This window comes from Tinamus guttatus, unplaced genomic scaffold (assembly GCF_059628265.1).
Source record: "Tinamus guttatus ecotype Peru unplaced genomic scaffold, ASM5962826v1 Tinamus_guttatus_pri_ptg000676l, whole genome shotgun sequence".
In the NCBI taxonomy this organism is placed as follows: domain Eukaryota; kingdom Metazoa; phylum Chordata; class Aves; order Tinamiformes; family Tinamidae; genus Tinamus; species Tinamus guttatus.
The window spans coordinates 2,194,280-2,212,703 of record NW_028289210.1 but is presented as its reverse complement, the minus strand read 5'-3'; the positions used below and the strand labels follow the sequence as shown (position 1 = coordinate 2,212,703).

General features: G+C 44.2%; 1 protein-coding gene across 2 annotated transcripts; it reads left to right on the top strand.

The window, feature by feature from the left end:
* The first annotated feature begins 1,716 nt into the window (after positions 1–1,716).
* On the top strand, positions 1,717–14,794 carry THBS1 (thrombospondin 1). 2 transcript variants are annotated; one of them, XM_088536582.1, is made up of 21 exons: positions 1,717–1,800; positions 2,429–3,009; positions 3,526–3,601; positions 3,871–4,067; positions 4,257–4,382; positions 5,041–5,134; positions 5,939–6,112; positions 6,502–6,678; positions 6,960–7,133; positions 7,312–7,439; positions 7,547–7,699; positions 8,179–8,397; positions 8,926–9,033; positions 9,400–9,559; positions 9,948–10,066; positions 11,663–11,897; positions 12,297–12,524; positions 12,661–12,932; positions 13,318–13,415; positions 13,536–13,675; positions 14,377–14,794. In XM_088536582.1, the coding sequence occupies exons 1-21, from the start codon at positions 1,737–1,739 to the stop codon at positions 14,382–14,384; spliced, it is 3,531 nt and encodes a 1,176-aa protein (XP_088392708.1). In that variant the 5' UTR covers positions 1,717–1,736; the 3' UTR covers positions 14,385–14,794. The 2 variants fall into 2 exon arrangements, with proteins under 2 accessions (XP_088392708.1, XP_088392707.1); XM_088536581.1 differs by lacking the exon at positions 14,377–14,794 and having other exon boundaries at positions 13,536–13,698.
* Positions 14,795–18,424: the final 3,630 nt, after the last annotated feature.

The following is an 18,424-nucleotide window of genomic DNA, read 5'->3' as shown; positions in this document are numbered from 1 at the left end:
TGCTTGCTAGAGATTCTTTAAGACCTATAGATGGGTCCAAATTACAGTATTTATTTGTTTGTTTTAATTCTGAGGAAGTGTGAGGGTTTCTGTTTGGGCTCCAATGGATTACACGGGCGTACCACGTAGCCCATTTTCAGAATGACAGTTCAGTGAGGTTGCAGGGGTTTCTCAGTAAGAGGGTCCTCCTTTCACCACAATGTGACATCAGACTGTGGATTCATTCACACACCTCTGGACGAAATAAGAGGTAAGGACTGGGCATTACTTTTATTTTTTCAGTGGACAGTTCCTGGCTGCCTGCCCCAGCTTCCTCCTGCAATGCAAAGACCCGTCTGAAGTTCTCTCACGGCCCTGCAAATCTCTCCTGTGCCTATTTCCATGTGAAGAAAGGCTTGATAGTCACATTCTGGGCTTATATATAAATGTCCCTTTGACTTGTCCCCGTGACACAATTATCAGAGAAAGTAATGAGTGTAAAAAGGGTTCTGTGGGCTGCGTATGAGGAACGTACAGCTACCTATCAATTAACTGTGTCCAGGTAGGATGAGTCGGTCTCGCTTTCTTGCTCTTTTTTTTTTTTTTTTTTCCTGGCAGGGCTCTCCCCATCCCTCTCTCTCAGCTTGTAATCTTGAGGGATCGGAGTTCCTTCCCGCATGCACACAATAAAAGGGCCTTTCTCAGATGGCACGCGCGCTCCCTTAAATCCAAAAGGCTGACAATTCCCTTCGCTTTACCTAACACACGCAGTGGTGTGGCGGTCCCGTTCACGCAGGCAGGGATTTCCCGCGGCGTTTCCCGGGATAACGAGCGGCACTGCCGCCTCGCACGGGAGCCGGCACCAGCCGCGTGCCCCACAGCGGGGCCGCGCTACCCTCGTGGCCGCTGCTGCCGCACGCGCGCGGCCCACGGGGCTCGAGGCCTCGCGCTGACGCTCCGCTTTTCCGCCAAGCACAAAAAGCCTGGGGAATGCGGAGGAATTAACCATTTTTGGAATTCGATGTCTTCAAAACAACGTGACGCACTTGGGTCGCTCTCGGCCAGCAGCACGCGGGGAACCTGCCCCTCGCACCGGGGAAAGCTCCCTTGGCACGCGGCACAGAGGTGACGGCGGCGGGGGGGGGGGGTCCCAGCTGAGGCGCCTGACGGATGGCCGCGTTACCGGGGGCACCGGGGACCCGAGACACGGGCGCCGCGGCGCTGCCTATAAAAGGCGAGGCGCGTCCGGCGGCGGCGGCCGGCGCAGCGCGCGGGGCGCCCCCCGGTGGCGGCGGCGGCGGCCGGGCCCGCGGTTCCCCCCCCCGCGGAACGCTGCCCGCCGCGGCGCGGCCCGGCCCGGCCGCCGCCCCCCGCTTCCTGCCCCGCGGCCGCTGATTGGGCCGCCGCGCGCCCAGGAATGCGGGCGGCCCCTTTAAAGGCGCGCGCGGCGCCCGGCGCCCCCAGAGCAGCGCGAGGGCGCGAGCAGCAAGCGGCGCCGAGCGGGCCCGGCAGTGAGAGCCGTTACGCGGGGTACCGGGTGCTCCGCGCCGTCCCGCTCTCCCCCGAGGTAAGTGCTGAAGCGGCCGGCGCCTCGCACCGCCGGCGCCACCTGTCCCGGCGCCGCGGCTCCCTCTCCGCCCGCGGCAGCTCCGTGACTTCTCCCCTCGTGCCCGCCCGCAGGCTGTCGCAGAGGCAGCGGACCGGTGGCTTCTCCGCTCGTGCCCGTCCGCAGGCTGGCGCAGAGGCAGCTCTGGGCCATGGGGCCGGCGCTGCTCTTCCTCCTGCTCGTGCTGGGCGGCGCGGAGGCCAAGCGCGCCGCAGGTAAGGGCGGCCTCGCCGCTGCGCGTGTTCGCGAGGGGAAGGGAAGGGGGGTCCGGGCGCCGTGGGTGAAACTGCCCTGGCATTCGGTGATCAGAAGTGTTTTGACCTAAGCGCTAGCTATGGGTTATGGATGGGAACCGTCTGGCACGGAATTTATAGACTCTTCTAAAGAAAAGCATAGCGACTGCAGGACTGCAGAGTCCACACCTCTCCAGGGCAGGCAGGGAAGAGGAATCTAGTGTAGGAACTGGCAGGAAGAGGAATGGGACAGGAGGCTGCTGTCCTTGGCACCCCGTTTGCTCTTATCCTGCCTGCCTAAGCAAGTGCTCTTCTTTGTATCCCCTTATGAGGGCCACCCCACACCTGGCTGCTGAGGTGCCAGAACTGCTGGGGCTGTTGTGCAGCTGCAGGAGCCGGCTCTCCTGTGACTGCTGGCTCCTTTGCAAGAAAGCAGCTCCTGGGGGCTTCAGTACTGTCACAGCTTCTGGCCGTGCGCTTAACACCAGGCTCTGTCCCTCACATTAGAGGGAACTCAAGTAGCTCCAGAAGATAGCTGCTTAGCTCAGTTTCTTCCTGTCCCTTGCTCACGGTCTGACCTCTCTCACTGTTTGCTCTGATCTCTCTGCAGAGTCGAGGGGAGATGATAACAGCGTGTTCGATCTCTTTGAGCTCATCGGCTTTATTCGCAAGGGAGCTGGGCGCCGGGCGCCTGGGGTGCACCTGGTGAAGGGACCAGAGTCTTCCAGCCCTGCTTACCGTATTGAAGATGCCAGCCGCATCCCGGCCGTCCCTGACGACAAGTTCCAAGACTTGCTAGACGCCATCCATGCTGAGAAGGGCTTCATCCTTCTGGCCAATCTCCGGCAAGCCAAGAAGAGTAGGGGCACGCTGCTGGCCGTGGAACAGAAAGATGGCTCTGGCCACGTCTTCAGTCTAGTATCCAACGGCAAGGCAGGCACCCTGGACCTGAGCCTTACTGCTGAGGGTGGCAAGCAACATATAGTGTCAGTAGAGGATGCCTTGCTGGCTACAGGACACTGGAAGAATATCACCCTGTTTGTGCAGGAGGATCGGGCTCAGCTCTATGTGGGCTGTGAGAAGATGGAAAATGCAGAACTGGACATCCCCATCCAGAACATCTTCACTAGGGATCTGGCTAGCAGTGCCAGGCTCCGTATTGCCAAAGGAGGAGTCAACGATAACTTCCAGGTGAGACTTTTTTGGCTGGTATTCTCAGTTTTCTACCTTGAAGGTGCATCAGCTACTCAGCCAGCCCAAACATCTGCAGAGCTAGAGCTAGTACAGTGAAGGGGGCCCCACCACAAGTTTTAGTACATTTGATATCCACCATGTCCACTACATTTTAATGTGGTTTGATGTGAAGCACAGGTTTGCAGGGTTAGAACTTACTATAGCAATAACCAGAACATGAAGCTTCTGAAAGTTGCTGTAGTTTCAATACTCAGCTTATTACTCAGGCTTCTGAAATAATGGGTTTTTTTCCTTCCTTTCTGTGGGGTTGCCAGGTCCTTGTGGTCAAGGATGAGAATACTAGGAAGCAGGGCTTGTACTCATTGAGGAAAATGCTTCACTTTGCAGTTTGTCCGATGTGAAATTACTCTTAATGACCTTATGCAAAACTGTGTCTACAAACCCTTTCCATGCAAGTTACACTTCTTCCCTTGCTGTTGCTGCAAGTAGCTGCAATTCATTCTCTGCCCACAGGGACTGCTGCAGAACGTGCGGTTTGTGTTTGGAACAACTCTGGAAACCATCCTGAGGAACAAGGGCTGCTCCAGCGGTAAGTCTGAAGTTTTTCTGAATCCAGTGACCTATTAAAAAGAAATTCCTCAGTATGTTAGGAAGACAAGTTGAGACAGAACTCAGAAGTATGCTGACGTACAAATGCACACTGCATAAGAAATTGGAGTATTTTTCTGCAGGCTCCCTAATGAATCTGGTAACAGCTGTGTAGCAGGTGTTACTAGGGAATGATAAAGGAGCATGGGGAAAATTTACCTTGCACTTTTACCTTGGCACTTACCCTATGTGTGTATTGTTGTCTCTTAGCCACGAGCGCGATCATTACGTTGGACAACCCCATCAATGGTTCCAGCCCAGCTATCCGCACCAATTACATCGGCCATAAAACGAAGGATCTCCAAGCAGTCTGTGGCTTTTCCTGTGATGAGCTAACAAACATGTTTGTGGAACTGCAAGGGCTACGGTCCATGGTTACCACACTTCAAGACAGAGTGCGCAAAGTGGTGAGTGCTCATTAAATATGTTACCTTCCATCAACTGGCACTTATTGAGTGAATTCTCGTTGTTTTTTTGGTATGGGCCTGGATGAACAATAGTGACTTTACTGTGGTCTGGTTGATCAGTCTTGTGGAAAAGTTGTTTTCTTTACTGAGCTCTAAATATCTTCTCTCCACTTCTTTCCACCTCTGAAGACTGAGGAAAATGAACTGATTGCTAAAGTGGTCCAGATCACTCCTGGAGTATGCATTCACAATGGGGTTTTGCACAAAAATAAAGAAGAGTGGACTATTGACAGCTGCACTGAATGTACTTGCCAGGTAAGAGTTCTCACATTCATAAATCCTCTGTATATAAATTCATGAGCTGAGATTTCCTTAATGACATTCTTTGTCTGAAAGTGAGTCCTACATAGAAATAGACATATTATAAAACCAAGAGATACTCTGCTTGTATTTCATCCTGCTGGATTCTGGTACGAATACAGCTTTCTTATGGTGGCAACATTTTAGAAAGATTATGCAGGGCATCCTTCTGATTAAAGGTCAGAAGGACATCTAATTCCACGATTTGGAGAGTGCCTGTGCTCTTTATGTAAATCAAAGGTAGCACCAGAACCAGCTGTTATCAGCTTGCTTCTCTGAAATACCTTGGCTCCACCTTCTATCCTCACTGAACCTTGCTGAATAGTATCTGCTAGCTACCCGTGTTTAACTTCTGCTAAACCAAAATAACTCTTAATAGAAAGTAATTAAGGAATATGGGAGAAGAAAATACAGGGATGGGTCAATGCTTAGCTAAAACTGGCATGACTCTTGCATTGTATCAGCTCTTGTGCTTGTACTCTAAACATGCTGTTGTCTTTTTCTTAAGTGCTAGAATATTTTTTATCATTTGATCTTTTTTACATCCAAGTTCAGGCTCTACAGATTGTTTTATATTCCATTTGCTTATGTAGATTCTCAAAATTCTTTGCAGAACTCTGCCACTATATGTCAGAAAATCTCATGCCCTCTAATGCCTTGCTCCAATGCCACCGTTCCTGATGGAGAGTGCTGCCCTCGATGCTGGCGTAAGTACTTTAAACCACCTCACACTTCTGCAGCAATTGGCTCTAGATAGACATTATTGTAAAATGCACCACAACTAGGTATAGTCTTACACCACTGGTAGAGGTAAATTAGCCTGATGCCATTTTGCAATTTGAAACTCAAATATCCTTCACTTAAAAAGCCTATGGCATGCCAACTGCTATATTTACCTTGAACTGCCACTGCTCTACAGAGTGACCATTGTCATTCTGAAAATTACAATACTGCTGTCAAGTTTTAGATCTTACTGCATTTCTGAGAGAAAGTAAGGGTTTGGGGGCTCTTGGGATCAGAGTCATTAAGACAAAATTCAAAAGGAGCTCTGAAATACAAGAATTAGCCTATCAAGTACATAGGCAGGAGATGCTATTGAGGTATATTAGACAGCTCTAATATGTTGTATTTACTAGTGAATGCCTTTCAGTAGTCTCTAGAACAAACTAGTATAGAAAGGTGTAAGAGTACTTCTTGTTTTGGCATAATTTACAACTGTTCCTTCTGGATCTGAATGCAGGACAGGCTCTTGTATACTGATTGGGTATCCTTGTGTCTTAAAGTAAGCTGGAGGTTGACAGAAGAAAATACTCGGTTCCTATCTGAGCCCGAAACACATAGGTGATGTGTGTGGGCACTGATATGTTTTAGTTCATGGCATTTGTCTTGTAAGAAAGAGGCCTGTAGTTTGAGAAGTATTTTGTCCATTTTGAAGAGGAGTGGGGGAAAAGACTATGTAGAATATCCCTGCAGCCTTACCTAGGCTGTAACAGACCTGCACACCTTTACAGCTAGCGACTATGCTGATGATGGATGGTCGCCTTGGTCTGAATGGACATCATGTTCTGTGACCTGTGGGAATGGGATTCAGCAGCGAGGACGCTCCTGTGACAGCCTCAATAACCGCTGTGAAGGGTCTTCTGTGCAAACACGAACTTGCCACCTTCAGGAGTGTGATAAGAGGTGTAAGTACTTAATCTGCTCACGCTGGTAATAAAACACAGGGTACTTTTATTGGCTTAATACTTAACAGCAGAGATTATCCTGCTAAGCTGCCCTCCCTCAGAGAGGGAGTATTGGCTTCTAGCTCTGCAGACCTTTTTTATTCAGGTAAAAGGGACTGGGTAGTTCATGCAGTACACAAGCATGTTGAGACACTGCTCCCAAATCAAGACGTCAGGGAAATGTAGGTGTGGGGTTTCTTCAATGAAAAAACAACTAGGTGGTGTGTGATGCTGTAGCCTCCAACATACTGAGTCTTTGGTACAGCTTTTGTACTGGCTATGTTCTAGGAGCTGTGCAACTAAAGCCTGTTCTTGAAAAACTGTTATTAACAGATCTCTCCATCCTGCAGTTAAACAGGACGGTGGCTGGAGCCACTGGTCACCATGGTCATCATGTTCTGTCACTTGTGGCACGGGCATGATCACTAGAATTCGTCTCTGCAACTCTCCAGTACCACAGCTGAATGGGAAACCTTGTGAGGGTGAAGCAAGAGAAACCAAATCCTGCCAGAAAGATCCTTGCCCAAGTAAGTATGTCCAGATACCAACTACTGTTCATCAGCTTAAATAGTGACACTTTTGAATAGGCAGTTGCTATCTGTTCCTAGTAGTCCTCTCTTTAAGAGGTTTCAGACAAACTATTTTCTGTTGCAGTTATGATCTGACCCTTGCATGGAGTCCATTAGAACTGTTGTTTGTCTGAACAATACCTGAACTGTTCTCACTCTAAAAGCAATAGTCAGTGAGCTTACTAGTAATACAGCTGAATTTAAATCTGAACTTGTCTCCTAATTTCTGCCTCTCTCAGTTAATGGCAACTGGGGGCCATGGTCTCCATGGGATGTCTGCACTGTCACATGTGGTGGAGGACTTCAAAAGCGCAGTCGTCTCTGCAATAACCCAGAACCTCAGTATGGGGGGAAGACTTGTGTAGGTGAAGCCAAAGGGACCCAGGTCTGCAACAAACAGGACTGCCCAGTTGGTGAGTATACCTTTTCCTGCAAGCATCTGAAGATGGTGGTCCATCTTGAAAGCACTAATTATGGCTAAAGTCCCCCAAACACAAGTCTTAATTTTCAAGTGGCATACTGCAAAGTACTCAGTAGTGCAGCGGTTTGGTAAGTGTTCCTCATCTTAACACTACCTGATTTCTGTTTCAGATGGGTGTCTGTCTAATCCTTGCTTTGCGGGAACAACATGTACCAGCTCCCCTGATGGCTCCTGGAAGTGTGGAGCCTGTCCAGCTGGCTACCATGGTGATGGTGTCCACTGCCAGGATATTGATGAGGTAAGAGGGATAGTTTGACACTTGAAACGGAACAGAAGAGAGTGGGAAGGGAGAAAAATCTCAGTGCTTTAAAATTTAATGTGCTTTCTCACAATCCCTCATTTCAGTGCAAAGAGGTTCCTGATGCCTGCTTTGTCTTCAATGGAGTGCACAGGTGTGAGAACACTGAACCTGGGTACAACTGCCTGCCTTGTCCTCCGCGTTTCACTGGGACACAGCCGTTTGGCCGCAGCGTTGAGGATGCCATGGCTAACAAGCAGGTATGGTCAACTTGAGATCTCTTCTGCATTACAAATTCTCATGCAACTTCTGGACAACAAAGCCTAAGCATTTTGAGGAAGAGAGAAACAAGACTTGATAAAACTGTATTTTATTTGATAAAACACCATCCTCTGATTCAGAATCAGTTGGAGTTCAAAATGAGTTTTAAAATTCTTTTCCTAGGCCATAGGAAGCTTCAGAGGTTATAACTAATTTTAGGGGAATAAGCAGGTCCTTAAGTGCTTGGTTTCATTTGAAAATAAGAGATTTGAGCAAGAGAAATAATAATTGGTTACTAGTAATTGGTGCTGAGACTACTATTGGAGTTGCAGAGTGGAGGGAAAGGAAAGGATGAGAATTTTTTTCTTCTGATTGAAGGAAAATCAAAATAGCCATGTATTCTTCATTGATACCTCTGCGGGGGGAAAATGAGGGATTAAAAAGATGCTTCAAGTAGATTTGCTTATATCGTCTCCAGGTTTGCAAGCCACGCAATCCCTGCACAGATGGAACACATGACTGCAACAAGAATGCCAAATGCAATTATCTTGGCCACTTCAGTGACCCTATGTATCGCTGTGAATGTAAACCTGGCTATGCTGGCAATGGCATCATATGTGGGGAAGATACTGACTTGGATGGATGGCCAAATGAAAATCTTGTCTGTGTTGCCAATGCCACTTACCACTGTAAAAAAGTAAGTTTCTGCTGCTTCCCTGTCCACTGTTCTAACAGCTTGCCTATCTGAGGAACATACAAAATACTTTAGGCTTGAGCTGTAAAGCAAGCTGTTCTCTGATTAGAGCTATTAAATTTTCCTCTGTACAGATATGACAAGGAAAATGCTCCTCTGTGTGGGAGTACACTGTCATGGTAGGAGTATCTTGGTGTTGCCTTAGACATTTCTGGAATATGGAAAAAAGCTTAAAATTATAAATATTTATTCTAAATGTTTTAGAGATGTAGTTGAAGCTATACTTGTATCAACTCTTCTGACAGAATTGCTTTCATGGGAAGAAAGTGTATGCTCCTGGCTTTAGAAGTGATTTGAACTAAGGATTCTAGACTTAATTAGTCATACTATTATGAGGTTAAAACCAGTAGTTATAGCAAAATAATACTGATTATTAACATATGATGATTGCACCTAGTGATTATACCTTGCCTGCTAAAACTCTACTGTAATTCATGCTAGCAGTAAACACAGCTATGTACTTCTTTCTAGGACAACTGCCCCAATCTGCCAAACTCTGGGCAGGAAGACTATGATAAGGATGGGATTGGTGATGCCTGTGACAATGATGATGATAATGATAGTATTCCTGATGACCGGGTAAGACAACACAAGAAACAGCCTTTGTGAATATAGCTCTCCCATCTCCTCCCTAGAGCCAGGGTCTAGTCTGTCTGACCTTCTTCTAGAAAAGAGCATAGAAAGCTGCTGGCCTTGACAGCTATCCTTGAAACCTTCACATATGCATAGCTATGCAGGTAAAAACCTCCTGCAGCTGGTTGAACTTTGGAAATTAATTTTTTAAGTCCTTAAACTCAGGCAAGCAAAGAAGTGTTTTGAGATAAAAGCATTTCAGTTTTAACTGTTTCTGCCTCCTGTTCCTCCTTTAATGTAGCAGCTTAAGCAGAATAGGCCTTTGTTAAAGGCTTGTTTTGGATCTTTCTAAAGTTTTTCTTTCTCTTTCAGGACAACTGTCCATTCATCTACAACCCACAGCAGTATGACTATGATAGGGATGATGTTGGTGACCGCTGTGATAACTGCCCCTACAATCACAACCCTGACCAGATCGACACTGACAACAACGGAGAAGGAGATGCCTGTGCAGTGGATATTGATGGAGATGGTGCGTGTCCTCTGATCACACCTTTAAACTGCCTCTAATCACAAATTGATCAAATATTGTCTTATGTGGTACCTCTGGGTATGAAATTCTGGTAAGAGGTTAAACACAAACTCGCCTCTGCTTTCAGGACATAATGGCTATGAAAGTAACACAGCTAATGGAAAGTTGCCTTACAATAAAGCCCTTTGGAGATGGCTAATTTTAGACCTATTTTCACACGCAGTGGGAACAGAAAGAGGGGGCTGGGTCAGCTATTAGTGTGTCAGGGCTGTACAAGGGTCTTGCTGTGTTCATGTGTTTATGGCCAAATGTCACAGCTTTCAACAGCCCTTCTTTGTGCCATTTAGACTTTGGGGCTTGCATTCATAAGCTCTCCTTAACTTTGCAGGTGTTCTTAATGAAATGGACAACTGCCAGTATGTCTACAATGTAGACCAGAGGGATACAGACTTGGATGGAGTTGGAGATCAGTGTGACAACTGTCCACTAGAACACAATCCTGACCAGGTAGGGGACTTGCACTACCCAAATGGTGGATTTGAATGAAAGAAATGGGATATCTTGGGTGTATGTTAGGTCATATGTTTAGAACATATGTTAACATAAGAACATAGAACATACACACCAAGACAGATTTAAGCTGTAACTTATCATTCTTATTGACTAGCCAAGTGGTGCCTTTATCAGATGATAGTGTGTACTCACAGTTCAAACAGCTACTCGGTATTTTCTGAGAAGACTAGAACTCTTCTAGTTAAGGTCTGTGAGACTACTGCATATAACCATCTCCTAAACATGTCTTAGGTGTCAGAAACAGTGATTCTCATACTATAGATCTGAAATTTCTGGGAGCACTGCATGAAACTTAGATGGATAAGAACTGCCCCTTCAGTATCCAATTCACTGCCAGGATATATTTTTATCAGGCTGCTACTATACAGAAAATCTGTTGGCAATCAAAGCTTATGTGAATGAGAGAAGGATTGGAGAAGCTGGCCACCTTGGAGTTCAGTTCCAGTCTTTCTGGAACAGAAGAAATGGCCAAATGCCCCTTAAACATAATTCCAGTACTTGCAGGATATACTACATATTAAAATTTGCTAGGAGGAGAGATACCTAATGATGCCTGAGAAGTATCTCAAACATGGTCAAGCATTAAATATGACCTTGCATTTTAGGTTATAAACCTTGTGTTTATAGGAACTTTAACCTTTGTCTTTTTTCAAAAACAGCTGCATTTCAAAAAAAATCACTCATCTACCAGTGTGGTGAAGCACAACTTGCTTTACTTTTCTAGGGCAAAGGGATATTCTGACACTTGCAAAGTTCTCCTACTTAAAGTCGAAGGAAAACCCAGGCTCCCACGCAGTTTGTTTGAAAACATTTTAAAGTGGAAGTGGACAAAGTGTGTGCTCTCCTGTCAAGTACAGGGCTTGAAGATCAATAGTTTCAGAGACATAACTAAAACCCTTCCAACTAGAAGGGTTAGAAAAGCTGCTGCATATCAGTGGCATCTTGGCTAGTACTGTCATCTAGCCTATAAGCAGTGATACTTGAAAGATTAATTTTATTAAAGTTTAAATCAGTTGTCATTTACTTGGCTAATCTCTCCCCTGACAGGAGAAAGTGGCTAAAGATCCATTCTATTTCTCCATTACTTACAGGCAGTGCTTTTCTCTTAACACTTTGAAATATTAATTTAAGTCTCCAAGGCTTTCAAACAGCTTCTCCTCACCAAGCTGTAGAGGCAGAGATTAAATTCCAAACTGCAGAAATAGTAGCTATTGGAACTGTCATATGTCATCAGCATCAATATGGTCATCAGCATGTTGGCAAGACTAGGAGACTAAACCTTGAGGTAGCCTCTGAGATAAATGGATGTCTTTTTTTTTTTTTATCTTATTTCAGAAACAGACTAAGCAAATGACCAGCTAAAATGTGGTCAACAGCTACAGACTTTACAGACTAATGCAGTAATAGTCTTATAGGCTTCTTATCCCAATTCTAGCTATAAAGACTCCTTTTTCTGTTAGCTTTTTCAAAAGTGTGTTTTTTCTGTGTTTTTTTTTTTTTTTTAATATTCTTTATTTCCCCCCTTCATAGGAAGATTCAGACTCTGACCGTATAGGTGATGAATGTGACAACAACCAGGACATAGATGAAGACGGTCATCAAAATAACCTTGATAACTGCCCCTATGTGCCCAATGCTAATCAAGCTGACCATGACAAGGATGGAAAAGGCGATGCCTGTGACCATGATGACGACAATGATGGCATCCCTGATGACAAGGATAACTGCAGACTGGTTGCCAACCCAGATCAAGCTGATTCTGATGGTAAGATGGCTGGTACTGTAGTAACTGAATTTCAAGTGTCTCCTCCAACTCTTATTATGTTTTCTTTGTACTCTCCTGTGCTGGAGAAGTTACTTAAAAGTAACAAAGATTGTCTGTACTAGGGTTACAATATCCAGTAAAAGCAAGGAATAACCTGATGACCACATACCCATCTTATTGCTGAGTCAGCCTGAACTCTCAGGATGGAGAGAAAGGGCCCTTGCACAGTACCTGATCTGGCAGTGGTTGTGTGTGTCTGCCAGAAGTACCTGGGCAGTCGGTGCTTTGCAGTGTAGACTTCAACCCCATGTTGTAAGACTTCTGTAACTGTAGTAACAAACAATTGCCAGTACCTGATTTCTTGGAATTTGTCACAGTAAAATTGCTTGTACCCTGCAGGTGATGGACGTGGAGATGCTTGCAAAGATGACTTTGACCAAGATAGTGTGCCAGACATTGATGACATCTGCCCTGAAAATGTGGACATTAGTGAGACTGATTTCCGACGATTCCAGATGATTCCCCTGGACCCCAAGGGAACATCCCAAAATGATCCCAACTGGGTGGTTCGTCACCAGGGCAAAGAACTGGTTCAGACAGTCAATTGTGATCCTGGACTTGCAGTGGGTAAGATGAATGTTTTAAATCTTGCAGGCATTGTACCACTAGTTAGGGCAGAGGGGAGGGACTGACAAACTACTAAGTTTTTTTAAGCATCACAAAAAAACATGGTCTCAGACTTTCTCCTTTAATGCCCATTTAGGTTTTGATGAATTCAATGCTGTGGACTTCAGTGGCACATTCTTCATCAACACAGAAAGAGATGATGATTATGCTGGCTTTGTATTTGGCTACCAATCCAGCAGTCGTTTCTATGTTGTCATGTGGAAGCAGATCACCCAGTCCTACTGGGACTCTACGCCAACCAAAGCTCAGGGCTACTCAGGTCTCTCCATCAAAGTAGTGAATTCCACCACAGGTCCAGGAGAACATCTTCGTAATGCTCTGTGGCACACAGGAAACACTCCGGGGCAGGTAAGAATGGCACTTTGATAAACTACTTCTCTGCATGATAAGGCAGGCTGTCCTTCCAATGAGTCAGACACTTGAGTCTGAGTTCTTGGCAAAGACAAGGAATAACTTCATAATTATCCACAAATGTGCAAAATCTTATATAAAGTTAATGGGGAACATGCCCTGCAGAAAGGGTATCCAGCACAAAAGACTGCCTCAGTTCTGGATTGCTGAAGTATGTTCCCATTTATTTAAAAGCAAAGGTAGCTAGTTTCAAAAGACCCCATTTCAGAGCCCACTGATAGTGTAACTCTTACTTCAAACAATCAATTATCAAGATACTTTCATGCCCCCAAAATGCCTAAGTATTTCAGAGCTATGATTGATTAACTATTTTTTTTTGTAGGTGAGAACTTTGTGGCATGACCCTCGTCACATAGGCTGGAAAGACTTCACAGCGTACAGATGGCGGCTTAGCCATAGACCAAAGACTGGCTACATCAGGTGAGCACCATGCTTTTCTCTGAAAGAATAATCAAAAGTTAAAAGACTTGTAATCTAGAACTCTATAAGACAAACCTAACCGAAGTTTGTCAAAAATAACTTAACAATGTCTTTTTGTAGGGTTGTAATGTATGAAGGGAAAAAGATCATGGCAGACTCGGGACCAATCTATGATAAAACCTATGCTGGTGGTCGGCTAGGATTATTTGTCTTCTCTCAAGAAATGGTGTTCTTCTCAGATCTTAAATATGAATGCAGAGGTAAGGAGATTTTATTGATGTAACTTAATTTAGTTGATTCCTTAGCTTATACTTTTTAAAAAAAAAAAAAAAAAAAAAAAAGCTTTGAGAAAGCTGCTCTAAGGACAGATCAAAAGAAGAGCTAGATGTCATTTTGTGGAATAATTTGTTCATGATATTTCATGGCTTGACTTCTAAGCAAGTTCTGTAGACATAAACAGGACACCTTTTTGTTACACTCAACACTTAAACTATATAAAATCTTAAGCATATTTCTATCCTGGGAATAGCAGAGGAATGGGAATCTAACTTAAGATATATTTTCTGAACTGAGAATTACTGTTTCTGGAAAAAAAAAAATCAACACAGATGTCAGAATTCTGCACATTCATCTTAGACTGCCTCTTAGCAAGAAAGTCATATCTGATATGTAAATGCACTAATTTGCTTAAATGAGCAAATTAGAGTGCACACATGTCAGCAGCAGCCCTAAGGTGATGTGTCTATCGCCATAGAGCCAAGTGCCCTAGTCTTCCTTAAATTGTGACTTTTTATGAAACTGTTACATAAGTAGATTCTAAAATTTAACTCAAAGTACATAAGTGCTTTCAGTATCCTTTACCAAAATATATTTAATAAATGGCTTTAAGCATGATTAGGTCTAGAAATCAATGCTTAATGTAGAAACATTTAAACATTTATCTTTCTTTTTCTTCCTACAGACCCATAATCCCAAGATTACTGGATCCAGAGACTATTTAAAAATGCTGGTATTGCACCTTCTGAAACGTTTAGCCTTAAGTCCTGGGACCATTTATATTATTCCTTCCTTTCTTCTTTCTGCATAAATGTGGACTCAAAACACATGACCTGCCTCAAGAGAAAGCTTCTGAAAGAATGAAAGTGAGACCATACTTGGTGTCTGACCTCTGCTGGAATGGAAGGAAACAAATGTCTCTCGCAAATGAGAAATGTCTTCATGGAACAAGCACACTTCGGGGAGGAAAGACATTTGTTTTGCTGTTCATCGCAGTGTGGTGTCACTGCCTTGCTAACTGGAGGTCCCATGGAGTAGCATTTTGTAAAAAAAACATCCTTGGATGTGCTGTGGACTACTTAAACTAAAGACCTTTCATTGTGTAGGGAGAAGAGTTTTTAGGGTGGGAGGGTAAATTCTAACCTTCCTTCTTTAACGGAGGAAGGGGAGTAACTTTTTTTAATGGGGTTTGTGCTACCTTGGTTTACATCTATTTAACTTGGAGAAATGATTTTTTTTTTTTCCCTTCCACATATTTCAGATGAAAATGCAGGCCTTAACTTGGGGAGACAGTGAGCTAGATCAGCTGCTCTATGATACAGGACTAAACAGGTATCCTCTTCCCACTTCCCACCATGGAAATCAGTCTTAAGATAAAAATTGGCACAGTGGATCACACCAGCGTTGGGAGAACTAGGAATTACCATTAGATTCTCTTTGCCTGCTTAGATGTATTTTCATTACCCTATCTGGCAGAGAACATTAAAGATGCCAGAGCAGCAGCATCTCAACTAGCACTATGCTGCCCTCCAGGGAACCAGCATCTGCTTTTTTTTTTTTTTTAATGGTTAAAAAGGCACAAAAAACAATATAAATGGAAAAACATTCCTTTTCTACATGCCATAAACTCCTCATTTCTTGAGGAGGGGAAAGGGCCTGTAGTTAAAATAATTAAATTGTGAAATATTTATTTTTATCTATCCTTGATGTTATAACAAGTGAGGGATTATTGATTAAAACAAAATGCGGCAAGACTATCCACCTAATCATTGTTACAAGTCTTCATGACTAAGATTGTAAATACAGATTATTTATTAACTCTGCTCTATATGGAAACTAGAGTGTTTGGGTTTTCTGGATTTTTTTTTGTTTTTGTTGTTTTTATTTTCAATTGAGAAAAATCTTGTTTGGACCAGATAGTGGTGATGTCTTTGTTACAAAGAGCAATTTTCCCTTGCAGGATTTGATGCCCAAGGAGAAGGGGCAGGGTGGCAAAGGGAATGTTTGCTTTTCTCAGTCTGAGCACAGTGATGGCTTTTCCTTTCTCTGTGCAAGGCAGGCCCTGGCCTGGCAGGCTCCTCAGGCAGCCCTGAACCTCAAGGCCCCCTGGAGCACAGCACCTCCTGCCCCTCAGGCCTGGCAGCAGAGAGCGGGGCTGGCCACCTTTATGTCCTTAGCAGCTCGTGCTGTGCAGTGTCTGCAGTGCTTCTTCATGGCTCCCTGTGCCTGTTGCAGCCTTGCATTGTAACCAACCAGGTGCAGTGACTAAGAAGGAATTCTTCACACTAGCCAGGATCTTGGGAGCTCCTTAGAGAAGAGGGAGAGGCCTTGGCATACATTAACTGATGACTGTTTCCCCAATGCAAGGGGCAGCATCCTTATACCTACAACATTTCCTCCAAAGGAATATTTCCTCTAAGAAGGAAAAGAACACAGTGAAAGTTTTACATACAAATATTACCTCATTGTTGTGTGACTGAGGAAAAACCTTAGGATCAAGCAGAGTTCAAGTGTCTAACAAACTTTAAAGCTACTGTAGTACTAAAATGTTAATGCTGTACATAGTCAAAAATTCTTTGCAAAAAAGTGTGTTCCCAGTAAGGAATGGCATTGGAAAAAATGCCAAGTACAATTTATAATGTTGTGTTATATTTTTTCTGTCATCTTGTATACCATTGCTTGTATTTTTATAAATTATTTTTTCTTGTTGCCATTGTTATAGTTAATCATGTAATGGTGTAGATATGCTATTTAAATAATTTATCATGAAGTGCTACCTGTAGAGTTAGTATTTCTATTTTTATAAAATGTTTGCACACTGAACTGAAGATTTTTTTTGCTTCCCTCTTCCCCCCCCCATGTTTTTGCTAGAAAATTTTCTAAGAACATGCTTTTTTTTGTAAACACTTTTAACCATTTTCCATTTTAAAGCTATGTAAGTTGTACAATAAAGCTTCTTACATACCAGGAACAATAAACCACCCTGGCCATTTATATTTATAGCTTCTTCATCTAGTCTTATTCATTATTTAGCATATTAGTGCTGCATGGAACTATGACAATACACAGCTCTGTTATTCATACCAAACCAACCTTCAAAAGATGATATCTCTACATAAAGATTGTAGAAACAATGATTATCCTAGAACTAGAAAAAGGCTGGGTCAAAGTGAGATTTCATCCCATGTCTAACTGCCCCTCCTGCAGCTAGGGAACATGAACCATCAAGGGCTTTGATGCTGAAGTTATCACTGAGGCTTCGTGTAAGTGCAGAAGCAGCCTCCCTGCCCTTCATAAAGCCACAGGGCAAAAGAACTTGAGGAATTTTAATCATTCCCAGCCAGGCCTTCATAGTTACTTGTCAATATCTATGGGTAGAGTAATTGCAAAGCTGATGATGTGGCACTAAATTAATTGCTGGAACACACTGCCTAAAATAAGAGCAGTGTCACTAGTTCTTCAGTCTTTACTTAGGGCTTTAGTTGTGGCCTGAGCTCTTCAGCAAAGCCAGGTGCCTCATGAAGAGTGCTACATATCTGCTGCCAGGAGCAAAGTTAAGGAGTCTTGCAGAAATACATACTTCATTTTTTTATCTCTTTCTCCTGAAGCAAATTCTACACTGGTATAAATTTAAGGAAGCTTTACACAATTGATTTTATTTCCCCATTTTGACCTGCCCCATTTGACGTAGCTGCCAAGGAACTGAAATAACAGTTATATTTTAGTTATATTTTTCTTTTTCTGGAGTATTTGGTGCTCTATAAATACAGCTTGATCTCCCTCTTCATTATCAAAATAAGGTAGATATATTTATAAACTTACATTCACATGTATGCTACATATATTAAAGCCTTCTACAGCTTCACAAAGATGGAGCTCAGGGAGTTGAAAGAGCTTGTAAGAGCACAAATCATCAATTATGCAGCTCTGATCACTTCTCTGGTAGCAGCCCGAGCTGCTGAATGCCTGGACCACGAGCATGATCAGGCCAACTTAGCTTCAAAGAAAGATTTTCTTTGTGTAGAGCATCCTTTTCTAATGATGCTCCTACCTAGCAATCTTTCAGTGCAGAACCATTCTGCCTCCTTTTGGCTTGTTCACGAGAAACGACAAATGACACCACAACGCTCGCAGCCCTTTTAGCTGCATGAAAGGGCCAGCAAGTATGTCGTCTTACTTAGCTAGGGCTCACATGAACAGAAAGTGGAAGCTCAGTCGGATCTCTATCTGCAGAGCCTTGCTACGTTCTGAAAATTACAATGGGGCTGCCTTGCTCCGCTGATTACAGGAAAGCTCTGCCTTTAAAAGAAAAAAGGGGAAGAATGGGCCATGCTAACCTCGGGGAAAGGGAACCCCTGCACATACAAAGAGCAGTTCCTTCCGTGCCTCAGCTCTCCCTTTCACAGGACCCAGCAATGCAGGCCGGGCTGGGGTGAGGAGCACCCGGAGGCTCCAGGCTCCGCAGGCCGCAGCGGCCCAGGGAGGTGCTGAAGAGGAGCTGTCTGGAGCAAGGGGGACAGGAGGGTGACCGGCTAAAGAGTAGTTCGGGTTCCTGCAGCACAGTGGAGAGAAGAGACTTTGGTTTTGTTCTTTTTGTTGTGGTAATTACAGAAGCACCGAATAGCTGAGGTTGGAAGGGACCTCTGGAGATGGCCGAATCCAAGCCCTGATTAAAGGATCACTTCTCAGAACCCACGAGAATCAGAGCTGCTCTAAGAGCAGCTGAGAGGCAA